The sequence below is a fragment of the Mesoplodon mirus genome (genome assembly GCF_964341445.2).
Source record: "Mesoplodon mirus genome assembly, chromosome: 10".
Taxonomy (NCBI): domain Eukaryota; kingdom Metazoa; phylum Chordata; class Mammalia; order Artiodactyla; family Ziphiidae; genus Mesoplodon; species Mesoplodon mirus.
In genome coordinates this window covers 66,415,590-66,442,740 of record NC_138986.1, presented here as the reverse complement: position 1 = coordinate 66,442,740, position 27,151 = coordinate 66,415,590, and the positions used below count along the sequence as shown (strand labels likewise).

The following is a 27,151-nucleotide window of genomic DNA, read 5'->3' as shown; positions in this document are numbered from 1 at the left end:
GATTTTGATATGAAAACAAAAATAACGATAATTTCCATTCTAAGACACAGGAGAGACTTCCATTTCTATCAGAAGAGGTCTCAAAACACTTGCAAAAAACAAATAAATCCTCTAAGAATATTAGATAAATATACATGTTAAAAAAATTTATATGCACTCACATAAAATACCTCTTAAAAAACTGATAAGCTTGCAAGGAAGTAAGGGAAAAGCTCTGAGACCAGAAATAAAGTCTAGCAAGTGCTTAAGCTGCTAGCCCTGGGAATTTCAATTGAACCCCAATGGCCTGTAGCTTTTGTTCTGACTGCCTGATGCACTCAGAGAAACAGGCATAAAGTCTTGTGTCTTTGTTGGATATGAGTAGGATTGGCGAACCCCCTGCTTAAAGCCAAAACCCAAGAAAGGCTTCACTCTCAGTAAACTAGGGAAAAAACCCTACCCTACAAAAGCAATAGCAGGACTTCCCTGGGGGCGCAGTGGTTAAGAATCCACCTGCCAATGCAGGGGACACGGGTTTGAGCCCTGGTCTGGGAAGACTACCCATGCCGTGGAGCAACTAAGCCCGTGCACCACAATTACTGAGCCTGCGCTCTAGAGCCCATGAGCCACAACTACTGAGCCCGTGTGCCACAACTACTGAAGCCGGTGTGCCTAGAGCCCATGCTCCACAACAAGAGAAGCCACAGCAATGAGAAGCCCACACACCGCAACAAAGAGTAGCCCCCGCTCACTGCAACTAGAGAAAGCCCGTGTGCAGCAACGAAGACCCAATGCAGCCATAACTAACTAACTAACTAACTAACTAACTAACTAACTAACTAACTAACTTTAACAAAACAAAACAAAAGCAATAGCAAGTAAATTTGTCTGTCTTGGGTAGTAGCTCTGGGTAGAGGGGAGAAAATGTATCCACTGTGAATCAATAAAAACTTTCCCAGCTTGATGGAAGATATAACAAATCCTAACCACAACAAATCCCAAGCAGAAAAAAAAAGAGAAAACCTATATTACTGGGTTAAAACACAGGGCATCCTATAGTCAAATTCTAGAAAACAAAGACAAATAGAATAGAGTAAAAAAGCAGCCAGAGAGAAAAGATTATCCACAAAAGAATACCAGTTAGATCCTCAAAAGCAACAAGGAAGACAAGGAAGAAAGTAGAGTATCTTCAAACTGCTGGAAGAAAACAACTGTCACCCTAGAAGTTAAGTCAAACAAAAATGTGAAGAATGAGGTCAAAATAACATTCTCAGATGAACAAAAACTGAGTTTACCATCCATAGACTCTAACGCTAAGAATTTCTAAAGCACATATGTTAGGGAGAAAAAAATTTTTCCCTGATGGAAGGGCCAAGTTACAATCAGGAATACTAGTAAACAACAGGATGAATCTATACACTGAAAATATTAAACAATGGAATAATGACTAATTTATAGAATTACCGTTCAAATAGATAAGATGGTACTAAAATCTGAATAGCAATAGCATACATAAGAAGAAAATAGATTTTAAAATCCTTGTACTGTTCAGGATGAGGGTAAAGATATTTACTTTACATTGGGCATGAGTGTTAAAATTTCAAAGGCAATTACTACAACTAGTAATATGTAACTCCCAAACTGGAGAGAAAAATAATGGAATGAGAAATATATTTATTCAATTCAAAAAAAGGCGAGAGAGGAGAAAAAAGGGAAATAAGAGATAAGAGGGAGCAAATTTATCAGTAACCATAATAAATGTAAATGGATTAAACTCTCTAGTTAAGATATTTAAAAAATCAGATTATCAGGCTGTATTAAATGCTGTTCATGAGACATTTCTAATTCACAGACAGAGAAAACAGAAAGTTAAAGAATAAAAAAAGGTAATCAGGTAAAACCTACCGCAAATAAAGTTATGTAGCTATGTTAATATCAGAGAGTCTTTTAGGGAAAATAAAATACTGGAGATAGAGATATAATGATAAGTGGTTCAACTGAGAATGTAACAATTCAAAATGTAAATGCTGTGCCTATACATAACTTCAAAACAGATAAAGCAATAAAGGAGAAAGGGACATATTTACCATCATATTTTGATACTTCTCTGTGATATATAAACTATATTGATATTTTGATACTCCTCTGTGATATATAAAAGGGACCAAAAACCAAAACATACTCACATCAAAACCTGACCTCCATAAAAAGCAAGCTTGATCTAAACATACTTATGAACGCTATGCTTAACAAATGGAGACTATGCATTCTTTTCAAGCACCCATGAAACACTTTTGAAAACGGATAAAAAATGCTCATTAAATGGCAGATAATTAGGTTGGTGTAAATACAAGATGGGAATATATAAGTAGACTTGTACCACCTAACAATTCCTTTCCTAGTCCAAAATTACAGTTCTTTTATAAAACATCTTCAGTGACTAAGCCCTGTCACAAAGGTATTTTTCTTTTTGGGTGTATTTATAGTCTGTTCATACATAAACTTCGACTTGAGCCTGAAATGCTTTATATTACTGTCAAAGTCTGTGATTCCTCAAAAGCATTAATATCTCCTAAGGGCAGAGATTATGAGTACTTTTATACTGGTTACCCCAGGATTTAGGAGATTGCTGGATACACCATACAATGAATAAAAAGCATATAGTATAGTAAATAACCATAATAATAAATACTCATTAAATAAAATGATAATACAAGCTTTTAGAACTCAGATGTAAGACTGGTGCTTAGGCTTATTTACCACTGATATATAATAAGAATAAAAACATACACCACAGAGAACTGGTGATGAAATATACAACTCTCTTATTTTTAGAATGCTATTAATCTCCATAAAGCAAATACAGATATGACATTATTTCAGAGTCCTTTAACCTTATCTGTCTGAAAGCTAAGTCTTGATTTAATAAGAGTACACTGTCATGACCACAGTTATGATTTCTATTGTAAATACAGAGCAATTTCTGTTCAGAGTGATGGTAGAAGAGGGTTTCAGTCAGCCTAATTTTACGTTAATATTTAAGTATAAGTATTTGTGACATGTGAGAATCAGTATCAGTTATGAGAAATTAAACAAGATACCGTACAATTAGCTTTACAAAATATAAGAATGAATTCTGTATACTAAAAAAACCTCACTGAACATTTGTGATATTAAAACAAATGATCCTACTTGGACCTAGTATGAATTATCATATTCCTTCAACTTAAACTTTTCCTAAGAGAATTCTTTGCTACTTTATTTCTTTCGTTCTAAGAAACTCTTAGTACCTCATGTGCACACTCGTTTGTTCTACTTCGGATTTCCCATAAGCTATAAAACTAAGAAATAATGCTCATATTTTTAGGTCAAGTCTCAAAACTGGTCTTTCTTTAAAGCTATAAAGAAAGGCTACGAGTTAAATTTAAATCCATAAATTAACTAAATAAGTCTTTATATTTTAAGGAATGAGTATGTCAATGAATAATATAATACGCTAACATGTTTGTATTTTAAAAAATAAAGAAATATTTAAAAATAAGCCGTAACTTTATTTTTTGAATACCTGAAAAATACAAAGCATAAATAAGAACAGATAATATTTGATAATTTTTAAAAAATATGAAACTGCTGGCAACCTGGTAGGAAAGAAGTCTTATTTTTATAGTAGCTACTTAAAAAAAAGTTACTGATAAAATTCTGATGGCCATAAATGCTCTGAAACTATTAAAACTCATTTAGGTTGCTCTTTCCTTCCAGACATTTACAATTACTTTTTCTATTCTCAAAGAAACTGACAAGTTTAAGAGATATAGAAATACTTGACTTACCACAAGGATTGGCTATGAAAGTGGTTATGAGAGTACAGAAATGCCACACAGCAATTTAAGGCAGCAAAAGAATACTAAGCCAAATTTAAACTGCAGGGCAAATTACCATCAGTAGACATGAACCAGAATTGGACTTTGACCAAAACTTTATCTCTATATTTATAAAGAGGAATTGGAAGTTATTTACAAACAAAAATAAAGCTTTGTTTTTTATGTCTCACCTGAAAGACTGGGAAAATATTTTTGTAAGTCAAGAATCTATGGCCAGGGTTACTTACTATTTAGATTGACATTTGAAAGCTATTTAAAACCCTCAGAAATCATCTTAGTTGCTAAAATTATAGAAGCACAAAACACAGAGATTAAATACTGATTTATATGATATTTCTGTGAAGTAATCTGAACAACATAACTATTAAAAAGAAATGGGTATCAGTAGGTAATGTGGATTTACAAGGGTACTTCCTCATTATGATAATCAGATTAATTAAATCTATACATGACAGGGTATATTAAAAACATCCTTCCTAATCCAAAATTACGGACTCAATCTAATTCTGGCTTCACCATAGTTCATTACAAGGGAAATTTTAGAATTTTATTTTTCTTATATGGTCTTTAAACTCTCCAATAGGAAGGTATCCTATGAGCCAGGAATTATTTAAGACTATTATGTAAGCTTCTGATTTAGAGCTTTAACAGAAAATTATTTACCCTAAAGGAGGTGCAGAATGAGGATGGACAAAAGAAGTAGTATGATAAATTATATTCCTTAAATAAATAACAACAATGTATGATAATACAGCTTTTGGTATGTGATATAAGGCCTTTAATGCAAATACTTTCCATGATCCCTGACAGAAGCTTCTCTTATGATACAGCAAGAATAGAACGCTAATGGATTTTACTTCTTTCCAAGTGCTAGTTTTGTTTTATTTCTCTATAGTGATACATTATAGTGAGAATAAGCTGTAAGACCCTTGAGAGGCACACTAAGGGGGACAGGTATATAAACATGTACTAAGCATCTATTGTGTGTCTGGTACTTTCACATGTTATAAGAATCCTGGAGGGTGGATGTTATGGTCCCCACTGGCAGATAAGGTTGTTAAAGCTCAGGGAAATTAAGGACTTGCCCAAAGCCACATATCTGACCAGTAAAAGTAGATTCTAAAGTCCAGATAGAAATCAGTATGTCCGGTTCTTTAAATAATCATAATCACATTATCTTGCAGCTGAAATTTTCATTGACTGCAGCACTCTCCAAGAGAAATCTTGAAAACAGATCCATATTGGATACAATTCCAGAACAGGTATGCAGGCATACATGAGAATGTATAATTTTAGGGAAACACAGAAAGGTTCACCCAGAGGTATTATAAAAAATACATCTGTGCAGTCATCTGTAGAAATTTATTATTGGACTTCCCTGGTGGCGTGGTGGTTAAGAATCCTCCTGCCAGTGCAGGGGACATGGATTCGAGCCCTGGTCTGGGAAGATCCCAGGTGCCGCGGAGCAACTAAGTCCGTGTGCCACAACTACTGAGTCTGTACTCTAGAGCCCGCGAGCCACAACTACTGAAGCCTGTGCACTACAACTACTGAGCCTGCACTCTAGAGTCCGCGAGCCAGAACTACCGAGCCCGCGTGCCTAGAGCCGGTGCTCTGCAACAGGAGAAGCCACTGCAATGAGAAGCCCGCGCACCGCTACGAAGAGTAGTGCCCACTCACTACAACTTTGAGAAAGCCCGCGCACAGCAATGAAGACCCAATGCAGCCAAAAATAAATAAATAAGTAAATTAAAAAAAAAGAAGAAATTTATTATCAAGGTGGGTTAGCCTTGCTCAACAATACAACAAAAAATGATCATCAATAAACAATATTTAAATAATTAATGATGATGCAGACCACCTGAAGCCAGAACACTTGAAACTGAAGAGGTCTAGGATTACTTTACCCTGCACTGCATTCAGTTTTATATGCAAGACACAGTGTTAGAGTATAGAGTTTGTGTGCTTTTGGAATCAGATCTGGATTCAAAACTTGGTTATGGCAATTACTGGCCAGTGTAAGGGAAGTAAAGACTTAGGTAAGTTTCTCTAACCCTCAGTTTACCCATCTGCAAAATGGGGCAAATAAAAAGTACCAAACTTATAGGGTTAAGATTTAAATAATATACATTAAAGGCCTGACATTAAAGGCATGAAATGGGTGCACAATAAATAAAAGGCAGCTGTTACTGCTGAAGTTCTCTAGTTGATCTGGGCATAAGTCTGATCTGCCCAAATAAGCTCCTGGGAGACTGGGCCTTTTTGGTACTGTCAATGCACCCTGGCCAAAGGCTACCACAAACACACTGGTAGTGGAGTTAGTTGGGTTTAGTATTTGTTGCAGTAAAGCAAAGTGCTCACCCTGGGGCACTTTGGGGTATAAGAGGGTTTTAGAAAGAGCTTACTAGAGGATCTGGGCTTTTGTTGAATGATTCTGAGGAGGCTCCAAAGAAAGAGGCGTTCATTCTAGACTGGCTACTGTCAGCAAGCAGTGGCAATTCTACAGGGAGGGCAGTCTAGAGTCAGGGTAAAGCTGCATCTGGTAAAGAAGCATCAGTCACTCATATCCACTGGGAGAGGGCAATGTTTGTATTTTGTGGGTGGCACAGTGACCTTGTTTTTGTCTGTGCTTAGACAACACTGTAAAATGGTCTTGTTTTGTCTCATTTTATTATGGTCTCAGAGTCACTTTGTCTATTGGTGTTCTGAGACATTCTTCATGTCCAGCTTCTAACAACACCAAGGCTTTAGTATCAGATCAGTTCCTGGACATCAGGGGCAGCTTTTTTTTCAGTATCCTCTCAAATGGAGGCCAAATCCATTACATGTGCTTAATGAGCTTTCTGAATTAATTAAAAAACTTAATCAATTAATTTAAAAGTGAGTTGTATGTTGTGTGGATGCAATCTTTTACATGAATACTTACACAACCACTTTTAATTAAGAAGCTTGCTACATTCACTATTCCTCCTCTCAATAGAAATGGCAGTATAAAAACAACCAATTTGGGCCTCCCTGGTGGCGCAGTGGTTGAGAGTCCGCCTGCCGATGCAGGGGATACGGGTTCGTGCCCCGGTCTGGGAGGATCCCATATGCCGCGGAGCGGCTGGGCCTGTGAGCCATGGCCGCTGAGCCTGTGCGTCCGGAGCCTGTGCTCCGCAACGGGAGAGGCCACAACAGTGAGAGGCCCGCGTACAGCAAAAAAAAAAAAAAAAAAAAAAAAAAAAAAAACAACCAATTTAATTTTAGTTGACAGATGAAAAGTTTAAGTGATTTTATTAAGATCAGTCTCGAATCAAGAGTCAAGAAACTCTCATCAGATCACCTTCCCCTATGAGATGTGACAGTAAACTTCATTAGTAAGCTCTCTCTTTTCCTCTGATGATTGTACTGACTGGGCAAATACTTTTATGTTCTTTATCAATTTCCATGGCCAAAACAAACAAAAAAACCTGCTATGCGTCTGTTTAATCACCACTGCTTAGCCAGATTTTAAAAAGAACTATACTTCAATTTTGAAAATCCAGATTATGCATACTTTTCTTCTTCAAATCATGAATGTTATTTTCAGTAGTAATTAAAAAGATTTAATGGTCATTTATCATAACATTTTCAGGGGAAAACATTTTCATAGTATATGAGGATTACCATTTGTCATTCTCACCCCAAACTGGATATTAGGCATTTTAAGTTTGTAATACTTAAGTAATTCTGAAAGAGCGGATCAATTTTAAAAACTGGCTAGACAATGGCTACATAGCACCTGTTTTAGAACAGGTTTTACCACCATATCAAACTCCCCCTCACTCTGAATCTCTTGGAGTAGTCCATGACAATTCATGCAGGTGACTGTCCCACAATCAAAGTCTGCCTCAGTTGCAGTGTTTTATAGATGAAAATGGTAATGATCGAAGTCTCAAGTAATACGGAGTTTGTGAGGAAATAAGTAAGGCTTGGTATGGTGAGGTCAGTCCTGAAATATAGCAGTGCCTTTAATATAGAATACAGAGAAGAGCGCTGGCACTGGCAGATGCTCCTGAACTGTCTTAGAGCAAGCCTCTCATTCCTAGTCAAAGGGAGAATACTTGGCTAGAGTTTCTCATAACTGGAATGTCAATGGCAACAGTAAATAGCATTAAAAAGGCTGAGCTCATCAAGCCTCTAAGGAATCAAAGCAAATACCAGATGTCAAGCTATCTGTTACTAAATGCCCTGGTTAATACTTAAAGTATTTGAGGGGGAGAAAGTAGGAAACTTCCTTCAAAAGTTCTGGGATCTCACGAAAGCAGATATACTGAAAAAGCTGCTATTAAATAAATAAAACCAAGATTTAAGGTCACTTAATATCATAAAATATATAATAAATTAATATGTATTATGTATATATATTATATGTACGTATGTGTGCATATATGTATTTGAGTGTGTGTATGGGTATTGCAAGAAATAAAAGTATTTCCAGATATAAATGAAGATCAAGGCCATCTATCATTTAAATATCTCAAGTGGTTTTGTTAGTTAAGTTAGCTGATGGCTAGAAAAGGTTTTCAAATTTTTATTAATGACTACAAAGAACCTCTAAAATTTCAAGTATGTTATAAAATTGAAATAATAAAACACCTTTTAGATGAAAAGTACTAATACATTTTACCAGAAATTAAATCACATTATTTGTAACATATAATCCTATAATTTTTCATGAATATGGACCACAATGTGGTATTTTTATTACTTCAGATGCATGCTATAGTCTTAAAATATATTTATTTCAGCAAAACTGAAAGCAACAACAAAACTTCATAATTAGTTTTCAATTCATTTTAAGAATGTGATATAAATTATATATGTTAAGTCTATTGACCTGAGTAACAGAAAAAGCAATGACTGCTACTTTTATATACTTGGTTGGTTAAAACTCTGCACTCGTCAGAAATGGCTTAAATTATAGCACTGTCTGGGTCATCTGCAAAGAGGTAAGGGGCGTTTAGAAGAATATCTAGAAATATAAAGATGAAGAATAAAAACCTGAACAACTGGGATAGAAGACTTTCTAGAGTTTATCCATCTGCTTAGTAAATACTGTCCTAAGGATGTTTCACAAAAATATAAATCTAGGGGATATGACAAATTAAAAGATGTTAAGAGTCCACCAAGTATGTCAGTGCCTGTGATCCCAGAGGAGTGATATCTTTTGGGGAAATATTTATTCCCCTCATTAGTAAAAAGGAGATAATACTAATGATTCATTTTAGAGGACAATGTTAATGACAAATTGTTAAATTACAAAATTGAATACTTCCTTATTAAAGCATATATAAAAACCATATAACATACATAGAGCACTACTGAATTAATCAACCTATTTTCACAAATTTTCCTTCAAGTTAAATCAATAATGGCATCTATACTTTTTTTCCCATAAGTATTTAAGTTCTGGTGATAATGAATTTCTCTATCATAATTTTAGGTCAACTCATAAAACTAATTTTGCAGAGTATATATATATATTATAGCTAATTCTTGATTTCTGCCCATTACTGTTCTTCAAAGACAGAGAATTCAAATATTAAGTCTTACCTGACCAGGTTCTGTTCCAGTAACAGTCAAGTCTTGGATGGATCTACGTCTTGGCTGCCCGTTGCCTTTTAAAAAATAAAAGAAGTAAAATACTGAAATGTACTCGAAGAGACAATAAGGGTTTAACTGCTACAGGAGAAAGTTGGAATCTGTTGCTCCTTGGATCTACACAAAATGTTTGTGAGAAAAATAAGTGAGTTTATTGCCTAAAAAAAAAAAAAAGTGAAAGAAAGATGTAAGGAGAGGAAGAGAAACAGCTATAGTATTTTAACTCAAAAATTGCTGGCCTACAACAAAGTATGCCCTGATACAATAACCACTCCTACTACACGAAGAGCTGCTGAATTCTCTTCTACCATCTTCTGTCATGTGTTTAAACAGATGAATGCTTGGGGGCTGAGGCTGATGACGGCATCTATTTCAAGGGCCTTACGTTACAGTTTCTACAGCAAGACAGCTAGCAGGTTGTAAGCCATGACTGACTTTAACCAACAGCAGGACCTGGTTTGATTCAGGGCCTGAAAGGATGCTTAGGCTTGCATTTATTACACTGAGTCACACTTACCTAATCCCATTAGTCTCTGTCAGAATCTAGTAATTTATTATTTGTGAACAACAACTCTTAATTTCCTAGTGGAGATGAATGACTCTCATTCCATTCCCAAATACACAGCTTGTTGAAATGGGCTAGTGTGTTAATCCTGCTCCAGGAACTTCTATGCTAAAAATAATTTAATTAAAAATCAGTTTATGAAAGAACTCTACAAATGTAAGTCTTCAGTAAAATGGAATGAATTAAACAACAGCTTCACTCAGCACTTTTACGGGAATAGGGCTGTTTATACAGTATCTTCTAAGATGAGAGATCAGCTGTCTAAAAGGAAACACCAAAATATTATGAGAAACAGCTGACAAAAAAGTTAAAATTCTTTTGACTCTGAAAGCTGTATTATGTAATTTCTCAACTAGTGGGCAGCACTCAGATCTTGTACTCTAATAGTTGTGGCCTGATTAGCAGACAGAATTCATTCTTAAAATTTTGTATTTCCATAACCTTCAGTACCTTATTTTAAACCAATCAGCAATATAATTTAGCATCTTCATCAAGGTGACCGTAGTATTTTGTACATAAACTAAAAGGACCTTACAACAGAAGAATAATGTTTAATGCAAAAATACGTATAGTGAACAGAAAAACTCAAATTTACAGCCACCTTGAAAGTATAACTCTTTTCTATTTAAAGCTATGTTTTAGAATTCTTTGCATAATCTTAACTCAAATTTATTTCGAGTTTCATTTTATTCCAAGCTCCAACTTTCAATTAAATTTGACAAAACAACAAACTGCACATTTACTGAATCAGGCACATTAAGATATTTCTGTGAGAACTTTTAATTATCCCTGTTTCCAGAGGACAAAAAGGATCCCGACCACCATGACTAATAAGCAATTTCAGGCACATTTCATTCAACACAATCATTCTAAAATTAGCTTAGATGAGACAGGCTTGTAAAATTGTCTGGAATTCTCTTTTCAGATTAGCAACATTTGTGAATCTGGGGAACCACCCAGCAGTGTCTAAAAATCAGTACATCACCATTGCAATAACAACAAAAACAAGCTCCAATCTAGGTGAGGGAAGGAGGAAAGGGGAATAAAAGCTTTTAAGTAGGGTAAAGGAGAGCTGACAGTTAGCAAATGCCTTAGAATGAGAAATCTTCAAGCTACAATATGAGTCAAAGCAAGCAATACTAGGTAATGCATTTTCATTAGCATAACCATGGCAGAAACCATCTGGCAAACAGTTCAGACAAAGCAAAAAAGGACTGCAATCAACAAATACTTGTTGCTCCAATATCAAGTTTTAAGTCATAATTTAGAAATATGAATGTAAAAAACATCAAGCTCCTATTATCGCAAATGAAAATTACTGGGTGTGTGCTCAGTAAATTTAGACTGATTTTGAATTTTTGGGTAACTAAACACTAATTTAGAAACTCACTAACTTTACACTTTTTTCAGGGTTCTTTGATATGTGCATAACTATATTACACATGGCAGTATACAGGGAAAAAAGAAGTAGAAATGAGGGACAATATGATGTTAACAGATGCTTAATCAAGGAATATGAAACCTGTAAATGATGTCCGAAGTATTTTATTCTGTAATGAATTCTGGAACTTTCACGACTTCAGGTAGGGAACAAATGATATTTTTAAGAATAACTTTGCTAAGTAAGAGCAACAAAAGGAATACACTATATCCCTAAGCCCCTCCCCCACCAAACAGGGTGGTTGGAATGGCAGCTGATAGGTCGATCATTTCTACCACACTAAAACAAAATCCATCTCTTCAAAACGCTGCTCTTTTTTTTTTTTTTTTTTGCGGTACGCAGGCCTCTCACTGTTGTGGCCTCTCCTGTTGCGGAGCACAGGCTCTGGACGCACAGGCTCAGCGGCCATGGCTCACGGGCCTAGCCGCTCCGCGGCATGTGGGATCTTCCCGGACCGGGGCACGAACCTGTGTCCCCTGCATCGGCAGGTGGACTCTCAACCACTGCGCCACCAGGGAAGCCCCAGAACGCTGCTCTTTTTAAGTACAACTGATTTCCTGAGCTGGTATTTGAAAGTCATCATAGAGTCCCTCCAGAGACTGCTGGATTAGGTCCCAGAGAGTAACTCTTGAGGTTTTTCTTATCGGTTTCCTTACCTTAACTACTTACATTTTTCTATGTTTCAACTTCCTGAAGACTCTCTTCATGTAAAAATCAACACATTTTCCTGGAGACATCTCTTAAACAAAATGTTGGAAATTCTGATATTCATGAGTTTTGAATATTAAAAATTATGGGACACTATCCTTATGTGTAAAATACAGAAGATTTAAAAAATTCACACAGCACTGTACACTGCAGGATTATACTACTGCTTCAGGGTAAACTGAATATGTAATTTAAAAATATATGTTAACTGACACTGCATAAATACAAAGGATCATGAGCGATTACTACAAGCAACTATATGCCAATAAAATGGACAACCTGGAAGAAATAAACAAATTCTCAGAAAAGCACAACCTTCCGAGACTGAACCAGGAAGAAATAGAAAATATAAACTGACCAATCACAAGCACTGAAATTGAAACTGTGATTAAAAATCTTCCAACAAACAAAAGCCCAGGACCAGATGGCTTCACACGTGAATTCTATCAAACATTTAGAGAAGAGATAACACCTATCCTGCTCTAACTCTTCCAAAATATAGCAGAGAGAGGAACACTCCCAAATTCATTGTAAGGCCACCATCACCCTGATACCAAAACCAGACAAAGATGTCACAAATAAAGAAAACTACAGGCCAATATCGCCGATGAACATAGATACAAAAATCCTCAACAAAATACTAGCAAACAGAATCCAATAGCACATTAAAAGGATCATACACCATGATCAAGTGGGGTTTATCCCAGGAATGCAAGGATTCTTCAATATACGCAAATCAATGTGACACACTATATTAACAAATTGAAGGATAAAAACCACATAATAGTCTCAATAGATGCAGAAAAACCTTTTGACAAAATTCAACACCCATTTATGATAAAAACTCTCCAGAAAATAAGCATAGAGGGAACCTACCTCAACATAATAAAGGTCATATATGACAAACCCACAGCCAACAGCATTCTCAATGGTGAAAAACTGAAACCGTTTCCACTAAGATCAGGAACAAGACAAGGTTGCCCACTCTCACCACTATTATTCAACATAGTTTTGGAAGTTTTAGCCACAGCAATCAGAGAAGAAAAAGAAATAAAAGAAGTAAAACTGTCACTGTCTGCAGATGACATGATACTAACATAGAGAATCCTAAAGATGCTACCAGAAAACTACCAGAGCTAATCAATGAATTTGGTAAAGTAGCAGGATACAAAAGTAATGCACAGAAATCTCTTGCATTCCTATATATGAATGATGAAAAATCTGAAAAAGAAATTAAGGGAACACTCCCATTTACCACTGCAACAAAAAGAATAAAATTCCTAGGAATAAACCTACCTAAGGAGACAAAAGACCTGTATGCAGAAAATTATTAGACACTGATGAAAAAAATTAAAGATGATACAAACAGATGGAGAGATATACCATGTTCTTGGATTGGAAGAATCAACATTGTGAAAATGACTATACTATCCAAAGCAATCTACAGATTCAATGCAATCCCTATCAAACTACCAATGGCATTTTTCACAGAACTAGAACAAAAAATTTCACAATTTATATGGAAACACAAAAGACCCCAAATAGTCAAAGCAATCTTGAGAAAGAAAAATGGAGCTGGAGGAATCAGGCTCCCGCACTTCAGACTGTACTACAAAGCTACAGTAATCAATACAGTATGATACTAGCACAAAAACAGAAATACAGATCAATGGAACAGGAGAGAAAGCCCAGAGATAAACCCACACACATATGGTCACCCCATCTTTGATAAAGGAGGCAAGAATACACAATGGAGAAAAGACAGTCTCTTCAATAAGTGGTGCTGGGAAAGCTGGACAGCTACATGTAAAAGAATGAAATTAGAACACTTCCTAACACCATACACAAAAATAAACTCAAAATGGATTAAAGACCTAAATGTAAGGCCAGACACTATAAAACTCTTAGAGGAAAACATAGGAGGAACACTCTTTGACATAAATCACAGGAAGATCCTTTTTGACCCACCTCCTAGAGAAATGGAAATAAAAAAAGAAATAAACAAATGGGACCTAATGAAACTTAAAAGCTTTTGCGCAGCAAAGGAAACCATAAATAAGACAAAAAGACAACCCTCAGGATGGGAGAAAATACTTGCAAACGAAGCAAGTGACAAAGGATTAATCTCCAAAATATACAAGCAGCTCATGCAGCTCAATATCAAAAAAACAACCAACTCAATCCAAAAATGGGCAGAAGACCTAAACAGACATTTCTCCAAAGAAGATATACAGACTGCCAATGAACACACGAAAGGATGCTCAACATCGCTAATCATTAGAGAAATGCAAATCAAAACTACAGTGAGGTGTCATCTCACACTGGTCAGAATGGCCATCATCAAAAATACTACAAACAATAAATGCTGGAGAGGGTGTGGAGAAAAGGGAACCCTCTTGCACTGTTGGTGGGAATGTAAATTGATACAGCCACCATGGAGAACAGTACAGAGGTTCCTTAAAAAACTAAAAATAGAACTACCATATGACCCAAAAATCCCACTACTGGGCGTATACCCTGAGAAAACCATAATTCAAAAAGAGTCATGTATCATAATGTTCGTTGCAGCTCTATTTACAATATCCAGGACATGGAAGCAACTTAAGTGTCCATCGACAGATGAATGGATAAAGAAGATGTGGCACATATGTACAATGGAATATTACTCAGCCATAAAAAGAAATGAAATTGAGTTATTTGTAGTGAGGTGGATGGACCTAGAGTCTGTCATACACAGTGAAGTAAGTCAGAAGAGAAAAACAAATACTGTATGCTAACACATATATATGGAATCTGAAAAAAAAAAAGACTCTGAGGAACCTAGGGGCAGGACAGGAATAAAGACGCAGACATGGAGAATGGACGTGAGGACACGGGGAGGGGGAAGGGTAAGCTGGGACAAAGTGAGTCACAAGAGGGACGGGATATGGGGATATATGTACACATATAGCTGATTCACTTTGTTATAAACCAGAAACTAACACAACAATGTAAAGCAATTATACTGCAATAAAGATGTTAAAAAATATATATGTATATATTAAAGTTGGCACAAGTTTCATATTCCTTTACTAGTTTTAACAATTCTGGCTGGTTTCTTTCTTTTTTTTTTTTTTAAGATTTTTTTGATGTGGACCATTTTTAAAGTCTTTTTATTGAATCTGTTACAATACTGCTTCTGGTTTTTTTTTTTATGTTTTGGTTTTTTGGCTGCGAGGCATGTGGGATCTTAGCTCCCCGACCAGAGATCAAACCTCCACCCCCTGCATTGGAAGGCCAAGGACTGCCTGGACCACCAGGGAAGTACCTGGCTGGTTTTTTAGAATAAAGGCTCCTTTAGGGTGGGGTATTTTCCCCCCTACCAAAGGAAAGCAATTATTATTGATGAGTTTTGCTTTCTAATAAACCTACTTTATTAGGTTAGAGTTGAATTATTTAGATTAAAAAAAAAGTGTTCTTGGTAGACCACAATATGGTGCAAAGAGACTACCTCAATATTTATTCACTGTTAGGTTAGATGCACTTCCCTATTTAATTAGCCACAAATATAGAATTCTGCTGAAGGTGCGGTGGCTACCCTTGGCAGAATCAGGAATAGTATATCTCAGTAGAGCTCTCCTTGGGCCTCAGTGTCCCTAAATAAAGGTTTACAGCTGTTAATGACACTGTGCAAGGTAGGAACTTGAAGATCTAGAAAAGCTCAGTTCTTCTTATCTCATGTCTCTTCATATTGGCGCTGCACTATTTAAAAAGGGGAAGAATTGCACTAATAATTTACGTACATACAGCTATAGCAATGTTTACAAACAGTACCTACTGGTTCTTGAACCAAATATAGTATTAGAAGGTTTTATTTCCATCCTGATGGAAAAAGTAAAGTGGTGCCCAGGTGTCTCTGCACAGCATCTCAGCCTCCAGCTGCCCAGCATTCTACAAGGTCCTCACCACTCCCCTCCACCCCCGGCCCCCCCATTTAAATTACCTAAGATATTTGAAACTTCTGAAGGAGGAAAACAACACATAGGTATTAGAAAGCTAACTACCCATTTACTTTCTGTTAAATATTACGTTTGGCCCTTTCCATATTCTACTTATTCTACTTAACTATATATTAACACTTACTTTTGGAAAATACCCAATATACAATAGAGCTAAATGTACCTGACTGAAATTAAAAGTGAATAGTCATTAAAATTTTCTCAGTTAAGAGATCTAAATGCAGCTGAAATCATAAGGATTCGTAAAGTTTCTTTTCAGCTTCAAGAATATTATAAACAAGAAATATCAATTAAATTCAGGGACCTGAGCAAAAATATTTTATATATATTAACAAGATTGACTCAAAACATTTGCATATTCAATCTTCTTTATCAAATCCTTAAGAACAGTACGTAAGACAGTACATAATGCTCTTTGGTCAAAGCATTCTAAAATCCAAGTAAAAGAACTGAATAAACAAAAATCCATGTTCTTATTAAAGTCTTAAAGGAAAAAAAAATAGAAACATTTAAAGCAATCCAATAATATGCCACCCATTCTCTTTTCTTCAAATAAAAGTAATACAAATTAAAATGTACTGGTTGAAAAGGAGAAAGGATTATGCTTTTAAAACTCCAAGTTTTAATGGAAAACATTTAAGAAAGCCTATTTCCTTTCCTGGAAGTCTTATAATGTTCAATAAACAAATGGATTAGAAAACTATAGATCAAATGGTTTAAATTCTGGGCAAGAGACTTCTACATTTACATTAACTTTGCTTAGGTAGCACACCGTTATTGGGCAGGACCTTCTTCACAAATGAAGAGTTAGCAAGATGTCATACTCTATTGGTAATTTGCTCTTAATTATGTGTCTTGCTTGGTAAAAAGAAGCCAGATCGATCTATAGCCACTCTCTGTGGGCAGGGGAAAGTGGAAAGAATGGTTATCCATACCAAAGTTTGCCAATACCTCTTTAGAGCCAGGGTCAAGGTAGAAGGGGTACAAAAAATTGTGTAGTCTGATCCAGAGGAAGTCCTGAGGTATTAAAGGTCCATTTTTGCATGACCTGAGAGACTGTTAAACTGATGAATATTGGTGTTAGCTGTAAGTTGCTTGTTCTTCCTCATTTGTTGGTGACAGAGTATATAATAGTGTTGAAAATCAAGCAAAACACAAGATTTAAATTTACTGACCCTATGACTAGGTTAGGCATTTTAGTCATTATAAAAATGTATTAAAAAAATCTTTAGAGTAATAGTGTGCATTTAAAAACTTTTAAAACTTGGTAAGGTTTTAAAAAATGCAAGAAACAACAAACACTTCAGAAAAGATACATTTGTACACTGCCAATAAATACACATAAAAATTTATGTGATGCTTAAATGAGCACTCCTATTAAAAAGAGGCTGTTTATTCCAAGAGGCACATTAGACAGTTTACTGCACTTGGCCAAAGGAAATTATTATTGAAACTACTTATCCAAAACAGATAAGATAAAAAGTACAGCTATATTTAAAAAAATGCTTACAAATGGGATCCAATGCTAATTAATGCCAGTCTGGATATATCTAGAAGTATCTGGTAATATAACCACAGAGCTTGTAGGGAAACCAACCTTGAGGAAAAAAAATTCTAGAAGGTATTAAAAAATTGGGGGAATTAAATTTCATCCTCCTTTACAATTAAAATGGCCATGTAAGACATCTGAGATATTCCCAAAGCACGGGTTATATCTTTCTGTTTAATTTAAAAATATAACCTAAGAACAGGGCTTCCCTGGTGGCGCAGTGGTTGAGAGTCCGCCTGCCGATGCAGGGGATACGGGTTCGTGCCCCGGTCTGGGAGGATCCCACGTGCCGCGGAGCGGCTGGGCCCGTGAGCCATGGCTGCTGAGCCTGCGCGTCCAGAGCCTGTGCTCCGCAATGGGAGGGGCCACAACAGTGGGAGGCCCGTGTACCATTAAAAAAAAAAAAAAAAAATATATATATATATATATATATATATATATAACCTAAGAACAAATTAATGTTTAGCTTTTATGTCCAATTGTTTCAATTCCAGTGCTTGCATCCTTTTATTAAAGAAGTGAAACTGATCAGGTTAATGTTTGAATATCTGGGAAAAAACCCAACAAGAATATTTAATAAAATGTATTACTGAATAATATTTCCACTTGAACAGCATTGTTACTCTGGCAATTAAGAGCAGAATTAAGCTTTCCTGACTCCGTAAGTATCCAATGTCATAAAAAAGCGTCTCCTGGCTGAAGAGCTCACTTAAATTTAATACGAACCCTAATGAAGTGCAAGGCAGAATTATTCTAACTTCTCTGACTCAAACAAAACAAGAGAACATGGATGGAATTTGGCATCAGAAGATCTAGGATGGGATCCTGGCTGTGTGACTCTGGGAAAACCATTCAACATCATCAGATCTAAGATTTTCATCTGTAAAATGGCTATAATTTTATCTGATAACCTAGTTATAAGACTTACGAAGGTTAATTAAGATGATGTGCTTTAAACTACTTTATAGGCCACACAGCACATCTAACAAGGGTTTCTCAACCTTGGCACTGCTGACACTTCCAGATGGATAATTCTTGGCTGTGGGAAGCTGCCCGGGACGTTGCAGAGCGTGTAGCAGCATCCCTGGCTTCCGTCCACCATATGCCAGTAGCACCTATTAGTTTTGACAATCAAAAATGTTTCCAGATGTTGCCAAGTGTCCCCTGGGGGGGCAAATGCACCCTGGAGGAGAACCACTGAGACTATTATTCTTTCTCCTCTTCTCTCTCCCTCGTTATCTTGTACACCATTGGCTATTTCACCCACTATGTGTGGGTGTATCTGTTCTCAATGCTTACCCATAAGACCTGGATTAAGATTATTGTGCCATCTGCCTAAATTTTCCTGATTCCCTCAAACGTTTAAGATAATCACAGCTCAGCAGTATGTATGTTTAAATGTTGCCACTTCTTCAATCAGAATATTATTCCCTTAAACTTGGGACCTTTCAGTGTAGAGGTAAAATGCTCCTAAGTACTTTGCTAATTTTGAAAGCAGCTCATGACTCAATAAATAAAATTACTATGTAAAGAAAGGGTTAACGGTATTCTCTGAATGGCAACAGTGAAAATGTTGTAAAGTAAACCACTTTGATAACTAGAATAAAAGTTAATTACTCTAGAAATAAAATGGTTTTGTATAGACAAAATGGCCCCTAAGAACTGTATAACTTATATTTTACACTTACCTGTTATATACAAATTTTACATGTATCATAGTTCCTAGCCGCTGGAGCTCAACAATGGTTTGTTCATTTATGTAATAGGCACATATTTACTAAACACTATGTGTGAGGCACTGAGCCAGATACTGCTGGTGCCATCAATAATAAATCACAAAGGCATGGTCTCTATCCTCATGTTTCAGTTTACTGGAGGAGAAAAGAACTACTAGGCATTCAGATATAATCTAATACTATGCTAAAAGCACAATAACAGGCAAAGGACAGTGTGCTGGGGCATTCACCTAACTACGCCCATGATTGTGTGGGGGAAACTATATCTCCCTGTCAAAATTTCAGGGGAAGAGGTGGAGGAAAACCTAAAGCAGAAGGGTAAATAAATGATGATTTTGATAACATATATTAACCAATACTGAAGGTCACATATGCCACTTAAGTTTCTATTGAAAATGGTGATTTAGATGCATCTGTGAAATGATCACCATAAGAAATAAAAGCAATTTGCCAATATGAGACACGGAGGTACCGTGTGTGAGTTAGGTATGAAAACACGTAATCTGCAAGAAGATTCTCCTGATACACAGGAATCAAAACTGACCATAATTCTTTGGCAGGATACCAAACAAAGCAGCAAATCTCATTTAGTTTTACTTCATTTCTGTTTTCTAGGTTAAGGCGAAATGGTATTTAGCAACTCTTTTCTCAACTTCCTATTTCACTTGCTCCCAACAGAAAGAGGCTGGGATAGAACGCCTAGAGGGAGCCCCAAAGTAGTAACGAAGGAAGGAAAGGAGCGAAGGACAACAAATAGTTTTAAAGGATTGTTTCCTCTTTCTGCTGGGTGCAAAAAAGGTCTGGGTTCAGCTCTTCCGCTCACTTAGAAGATGAGAGGAACTTGGCAGAATTCTGGACTGGTATGCTCCCTTCCGTGAAAACGTTCACTTTACCTTCTATTTTATCCTCAGTTTGGAGATGTGAGGTTTCCTGCCAAGCCCACTTCAGTGTACATAAACGTATACAGTTTTTAATCTGTCTCCCTAATGGCTGCATGCAAGGCATCTATTTTCACGTTCTATCAAATTGGAGCAAGAAGCATTTTTTAAGTACCAGGGATCATTATTCCAGTTCCACAGCTATTAGACCAACTCAGGTGGTCTATGATACCTGATATGACGATCTCAGGGACATCCAGAATGTTGCCAAATGAAGCAGTTTTACGGTGGCCCCGTTTAGGCTTGGAAAAGGCTGCAAAAACACATATATACAGTATACATGCAAACAACTACAAATAGTAATAGGAAACGATGAACAAAAACAGAATACTTTTCAAATAGTTATGTTAATAACACTTCATGCAGAATGGCATGCAGAACTATCTAACTTTTCATCCATGCTTAGAAAAGGCGTGATTAAGGAGCAAACAACTACCAATACAAGATGTTTCACATACTGGCTTTAATTAGCAGGAAAAAAAAATAGGGCCGAGACAAACAAAGCTGCAGGGTAATGAGAAAGCTAGATTTCAAACATGTTCATAGAAATAATCTACCTAAGTGAAACCACTGAAGTGCAATGGGGGGTCTAGGATGAAACTGGGAAGGAAAAGAGGAGTTAAAAAGAAATAAGCTGCCATATTTGTTTTAAATGAACAAACACAGGAATGTATGTCCGATTAGGTGCTTCTTGAAGTGTGCTATAAAGTAAAATTCAGTGATTAAATGATAATTACTGAATCAAAGTATGAAATGTTTATGCTTTTATAATTGTAAATATTTAAACATACTTCTGGTAAACTGAATATTTATTGTAGTTTCCAAAGTTTAGGGTATATTCCTGCTAAACTTGAAAAGTATTGAAAGGCTGGAAAATATGAACCTTTCAAAGTAAGACAGTTCACCAATGGATGTTCAACCATCTGTTTTACATTTAGGCAGAGAAAGGATAGGGTAATTCAAATGTGTGGTTATCTTTAATCTAGTGAAATAACACTTCTGTAAAGAATACTTATAAACCAGTACCTGACTAAAAAACTGACACGAACAGATATAAAATTACTGTTATTACATTACAGAGCATTTCCTGTTTTAGGGTAGCAATCACTATTTGGCAGGTCTAACTTGAATGATATTCCTGAAATGAAAAAGGCTGCCGAAGTGTAAGCATGTGTTCCTGTGTACACTGTTCATTGGACACTACGCTGCGACAGTCCGACTCCACACAGAAACGCTTGTGACTCATGGAGGCCAGGAAAGCTCGACAGTGGCTGGTGACCTCCATTCAACTTGATCGCTTCTAAAGACCCATCTGTGTGGCAGAGACTCCTGGTCACCAGCGCAACAGAATCCCAACTTTACTCAGGACAGCAATGCTCCTAGATAAAAGATTGCAGATCCTTCCTTCCCATGGAGCCACAGGGCTCTTCCTTCCCATCTGACCCTATCACTATGGCCAATGACATCTATGTGGGAGTTGTTAGGAGGGACTTCTGGGAAAGCTCCTTAAAAAAGCCTGGGCATGAGCCCTTCCCCTAATTCTTGCTTCTTGATGCCAGGACTGTGGATATGATGATTGGAACTGTAATAGCCATTATGGAGTACAAAGTAACCTTCAGGATGAAAGCCACACAATGGGGATGACACAGAGAGACAGAAGAAACCCAGTTACCTAATGATCATGGAGCCTACCTCCAGATTTGTTTGTGTGTGAAAAATAAAGCTTATATGTTAAAGACACTGTTATTTTGGATATTCTGTAATATCTAACTGATTCTAATGCTAACTGATAAAATAAGCAATTAGTTGAAGACAAGTACAGTTAGGATGGTCCACTGGACAACTTCTTTCTGAAAAGACCTTCACACAAAATGAAAATATTCTATTTAGAAAAAAACCATAAAGACCTAAAAAAAAGAGGACAAAAACAAAAAACCAAACAAACAAAACCCAAAAACCTGGTTAGCTAAGTTAAAAAAAAAAATAAGCTAATACACTTGGAAATATACTTGTATACACGTATGTAGTTAAAAGACTAGAGGTAAATACATAAAAATGTTGTTTATCTCTGAGTGGGACAATTATGGAAGACTGGTATTTTAATTTGTTTATATTTCCATATTTTCCACAATAGACATGTATTTGTAATCAGTTCCTCTCCACCCCTGGGGGAATCAGAAAGAAAACAATTTAACCCAGCATTACTAAATGAACCTGGTTAGAAAAGGTTAGAAGCTCACTCAGGTAACAAAACATGTAATTATTTTTGTGCTGACCAGTCTTTCTGACAAAATGGAATATAAATGCTAGCTTTTTCAAGATCAAATAAAATTACCGCGATCTTTTATTTTATAATTAAAAGAATTAATCATAAACTTAGTGACTTTTTGCCACTGAAAGTAGGAGCAGCAGCAGATAGTAAGGCCAAATTATATTTGGATCTGGAGTACATTTTCCTGCTAATTTCAAAACATTTGCTATTACTTGAGTTCAGCACAAAATTCTAGTAGAATCACCCAAAATCCTCCAAAACATCCTGGTTTTGGCAAAATTTCAATTTCTCACTTAGATTTTCAGCTCGTGTTTGAGCTGAATTCCATTTGATAAAATCTGTAATTAGGAAGGTGTATTTTATAATCCAAATAATTTTACAAATCATGCTTTCCTTATTTGGAATTTGAGACACTTTTTGCTAGAAGCATAGGAAGTATATTGTAAACTAACTTCCTACTTTAAAAAAAATTTAGGACACGCACAAAAAAAAACCACTGACATTCCCACTACTGAAGCAATTGAAACTACCATTTTCACTCCTCTTTAGACTTTTTTTTTTACCTGTGGTTGCAGCAATTCTGGCCTCTATTTCAGACATGTCAGCACTCATCCTCTTGCCTTCAGAGGTTGGGGGCAAGCTCTCCACACTGCTCCCACGAGAAGCTCCCAAGCTCAAACGTCCAGATTCGCTCTGTTAAAAATACAGGTCAATTTGAATCACTAAAGCTCTTTATATTTAAAAATTCTGGACAGCCTAGAAGGAGGAATATACCAACTGGGATTCTTAGGGGTTCTGTTCTGAAAGAAATAGAAAGTTTTCAGGGAGAGGGAGCTGTAAGGCTGAGGGAGAACAAGCTGCAGATACTGGCCTTTAGGACAGGCTGGTCACTAGAGTTAAATGCCCCAAATATTGGTTAACCTAAATGCATCGGACAAGATGAATAAAGTCACTCTTTAAAATGTTTTAAAACCAATAATAGCAAAAATATAATAAATCTGGATAATGTGAAATGAGAGATCTAGGACAATTCCTTTAACTGGGGAAGGAATATGCATTTTATATTTGTAACCATCAACCGTTCAAGTTAGGGATCACTGTAAGGCAGGAGCTGCACAGGTGGCAAAGGAAGCAATCATCAGAAGAGGAAATGATTTGGCTGGTAGTGAATTCTAGGAGAAAATCATTACACATCTCTACTCTTAAGCTTGCCTGTCTGTTTCAGGAACAAGATTCAGGACTTATATAGAGGAAGAGGACAAACAATTAACTTGTTAGTATAATGCTCATGACTACTGGTTAGGTTACCAAAAGATTTTACTTTTAGTAACAAAACAAACCTGTTGTTTTGCCTGGTTTTTCAACAGTTTTGATTCTAAGCGTTTAATAGTATCATTTGTGGCAGGAACTTGCTCCATATTAGTGTCGCTTTTATTACTGGTATTTGTAGAAGTGATGTCCATGAATGAGCCTAGGAAAGCAGAAACATTTGTGACTACAGGTTGGGAATAATACAAATGCTTCATTCAATAAGATGCAACTTAAATTCTTTTCTAAACTAGCAAGACATAAATAGAAATAAAATCAAGCTAATGAAGATACCCAAACAAACCCATTTTAAATGAAATTTAAGGATAGCACAAAAAGGGAACCAAAACGCCCAGTCTTCAAATAGTCAAGGATGACTTTAAGATTCTTAGCCTGAGCTAGTAGAAGAATGGAGTGGCTATTAATCAAGATGGGGAAGACCACGGGAGGAATGACTTTGAAGTGAGCTCAGTTAGGAAATGGTAATTTTGAGTTCCTAGTAGATATCAAGCAAGTAGTTGGATATATGAGTGTAGAGTTCAGGTCTGGGATGGAGCAAAACATTGGCAAATACATGGTATACAAAGCCATGACACTGGATGAGATTACCAAGGAAATGAATTTAGATAGATAAGCAAAGAGCCAAATAACTGAGCCCTGAGCACTCTCACGTTTATAGGTTGGGAAGATGAGGAATAAACAGCATAGGAAAACATGAGAACAAGTGACCAGAGACGTAAGATGAAACCCAGGCTGGTATGGTATCCTAGAGATCAACTCAAAGTGCTGAAAGAAGTAGAGAGTAATGAACTGTGTCAAAGGCTGCTGAGAATCAAAAAAGATGAGAACTGAAAAATCATTCATTTAGATTTTAGTAATGTGAAAATAACTGGTGACCTTGACAAGAGCAATTCTGGAGGAGTGCTATAATAAAAGACTGAATGGAGTGGGCACAAGAGAGAATGGAAAGAGAGAAGCTAGAGAAATACAAATACAGACTACAGCAGTCCCCCCTTATCCTGGGGGGATACATTCCAAGATCCCCAGTTGATGCCTGCAAACTTGGATAGTACTGAACCCTCATATACTGTGTTTTCTCTTATACATATATAACTATGATAAAGTTTAATTTATAAATTAGGCACAGTAAGAGATTAACAACAGTAGCTAAAAATAAAACAGAACAATTATAATATACCATAATAAAAGTTACACGAATGTGGTCTCTCGAATTGTACTACCTTATTGTACAAATTTAATACCTTTTCCATCTAACTAAGCACTTATCCTGCACTGTGGCTGTAACTTCTGCAGTTTGAGGTATAACAGCAAAACCAGCATAAATTTCTTTTTCCTTTGTCACAATTTCACAGATAGAAGTTCTTACTGCAGATCTTTGGCAACCTCAGCACATGATTTTTGTTTTTCTTTCCTTACTAAAGTTGAGAACTTTCACCTTTTCACTTAGAGGAGGCACTTTATGGCTTCTCTTTGGCATATCCGAATTGCCAGCATCACTACTCTTGTGCTTTGGGGCCATTATTAAATAAAATAAGGGTCCCTTGAACACAAGCACTGTGATACCTCGACAGCTGATCTGACAACCAAGAGGGCACGATACACTGAACAAAGGGATGATTCACGTCCCAGGTGGGATGGAGTGAGATTTCATCATGCTACTCAAGATGGCTGCAACTTAAAACTTACGAATTATTTAGTTCTGGAATTTTCCATTTAATATTTCTGGACCACGGTTGACCAGGGGTAACTGAAATCACAGAAAGTGAAACCATGGACAAGAGGTGACTACTATGCTCTGGGAATGATCCCAGTAGAAAGGCTAAAACTGATGATGTAAGAGACAGGGAAGAATTGCTAGGAAGAACACATGGGATCTGCTGCACGAAGGAGACAGGTCTGCCTTTGGCTAGGAGCACGGATAGTTCAGCCACAGGAACAGAAGAGAGTGCAGAGTAGGGCAGATACAGGCAGTGGGGAGAGTGGGCTGGGGGAGCTTTTTTAAAAAAAAACATTTATTTATTTATTTGGCTGTGTCGGGTCTTAGTTGTGGCATGTGGGATCTTTTGTTGCTGCGCTCGGGCTTATCTCTAGTTGTGGCACGCAGGCTCAGTAGCTGCGGCACATGGACTCTCTAGGTGTGGCTCTTGGGCTCTGGAGCGTGCAGGCTTAGTTGCCCCACGGCATGCGGGATCTTAGTTCCCTGACCAGGGAACGAACCCGCATCCCCTGCATTGGAAGGTGGATTCTTAACCACTGGACCACCAGGGAAGTCCCTCTACTATCTTTTTTGATGACCACAAACTATGAAGCTGAGGAACTCCTGAACTAAAACACAGCTTCTTAAATAAGAGTCTCTGTAGATTGTTCTACAAAGACCAAAAAGTAGGGTGTTCACGATAAAGGAAATACGTTGTTTTATATATATATGTATGTATGTGTGTATGTATATATATACATATGACATATATATATTTATATATATGATATATATATTTATAATATATATATATTTACAATAATTTCTGATACTATTTGATCTAGCAGTATCTAAGAACTATTTTTCAAATAAAGAATGACATTCACAGCAATATGATATCCCATCTTTTTATATATAACTGCGTAAGAATTTCAAGAATGGAAACAGGTCTTCAGCAGCTCTTTAATCTGGGTACCTGCATGAAGAAGGGTGCACCTGGAAATTCAAACTGCAGTCAATCTGCAGTTAAAATGCAAATGAGGACATCATTCATTGCGTCTTCATTGTAATTTCATGGGAACAGAGACACAAAACTTTTGGTTATTCCTGTTCTACTCTATCCACTTACCTGTACTGGCGGCAGAGTTGCTCTGCCCTTCATCTGAATACTGACACGGGTATTGTAACGGCTCGTCTGCGCCTGGAAAGTACTATATATATAAAAAGTAAACAACAATTGAAACTGTCTTTAATACAAATTAAACCTTGTGAAAACTAACTTGAAAGGCACATTTGAATTACTTCCTTTTCGAGATTTGAATGTAGCAAAAATTGCTGCTTTATTTTCACTAAGGGATACACTGAATTTGTAAATACCTAAGGTTTTGATTTTACAAAGACAACAATGTGCTGCTCTTCTGAATTTCCACTATT

The 27,151-nt window shown here is 36.5% G+C and overlaps 1 protein-coding gene across 2 annotated transcripts in view; it reads right to left on the bottom strand.

Moving 5' to 3' along the window:
- The window catches only part of MAP3K7 (mitogen-activated protein kinase kinase kinase 7), a 70,577-nt gene that overhangs the window by 11,354 nt on the left and 32,072 nt on the right, over positions 1 to 27,151 (bottom strand). Inside the window, exons 9-13 of one of the 2 annotated variants that reach the window (XM_082634296.1) lie at positions 26,847 to 26,928; positions 24,033 to 24,163; positions 23,256 to 23,385; positions 20,593 to 20,673; positions 9,438 to 9,502 (exon numbers count right to left, since the gene is read on the bottom strand). In XM_082634296.1, coding sequence (XP_082490422.1) covers positions 9,438 to 9,502; positions 20,593 to 20,673; positions 23,256 to 23,385; positions 24,033 to 24,163; positions 26,847 to 26,928 — 489 coding nt within the window. The remainder of the gene's footprint in view (positions 1 to 9,437; positions 9,503 to 20,592; positions 20,674 to 23,255; positions 23,386 to 24,032; positions 24,164 to 26,846; positions 26,929 to 27,151) is intronic. The other variant, XM_082634297.1, reaches the window with a different exon arrangement.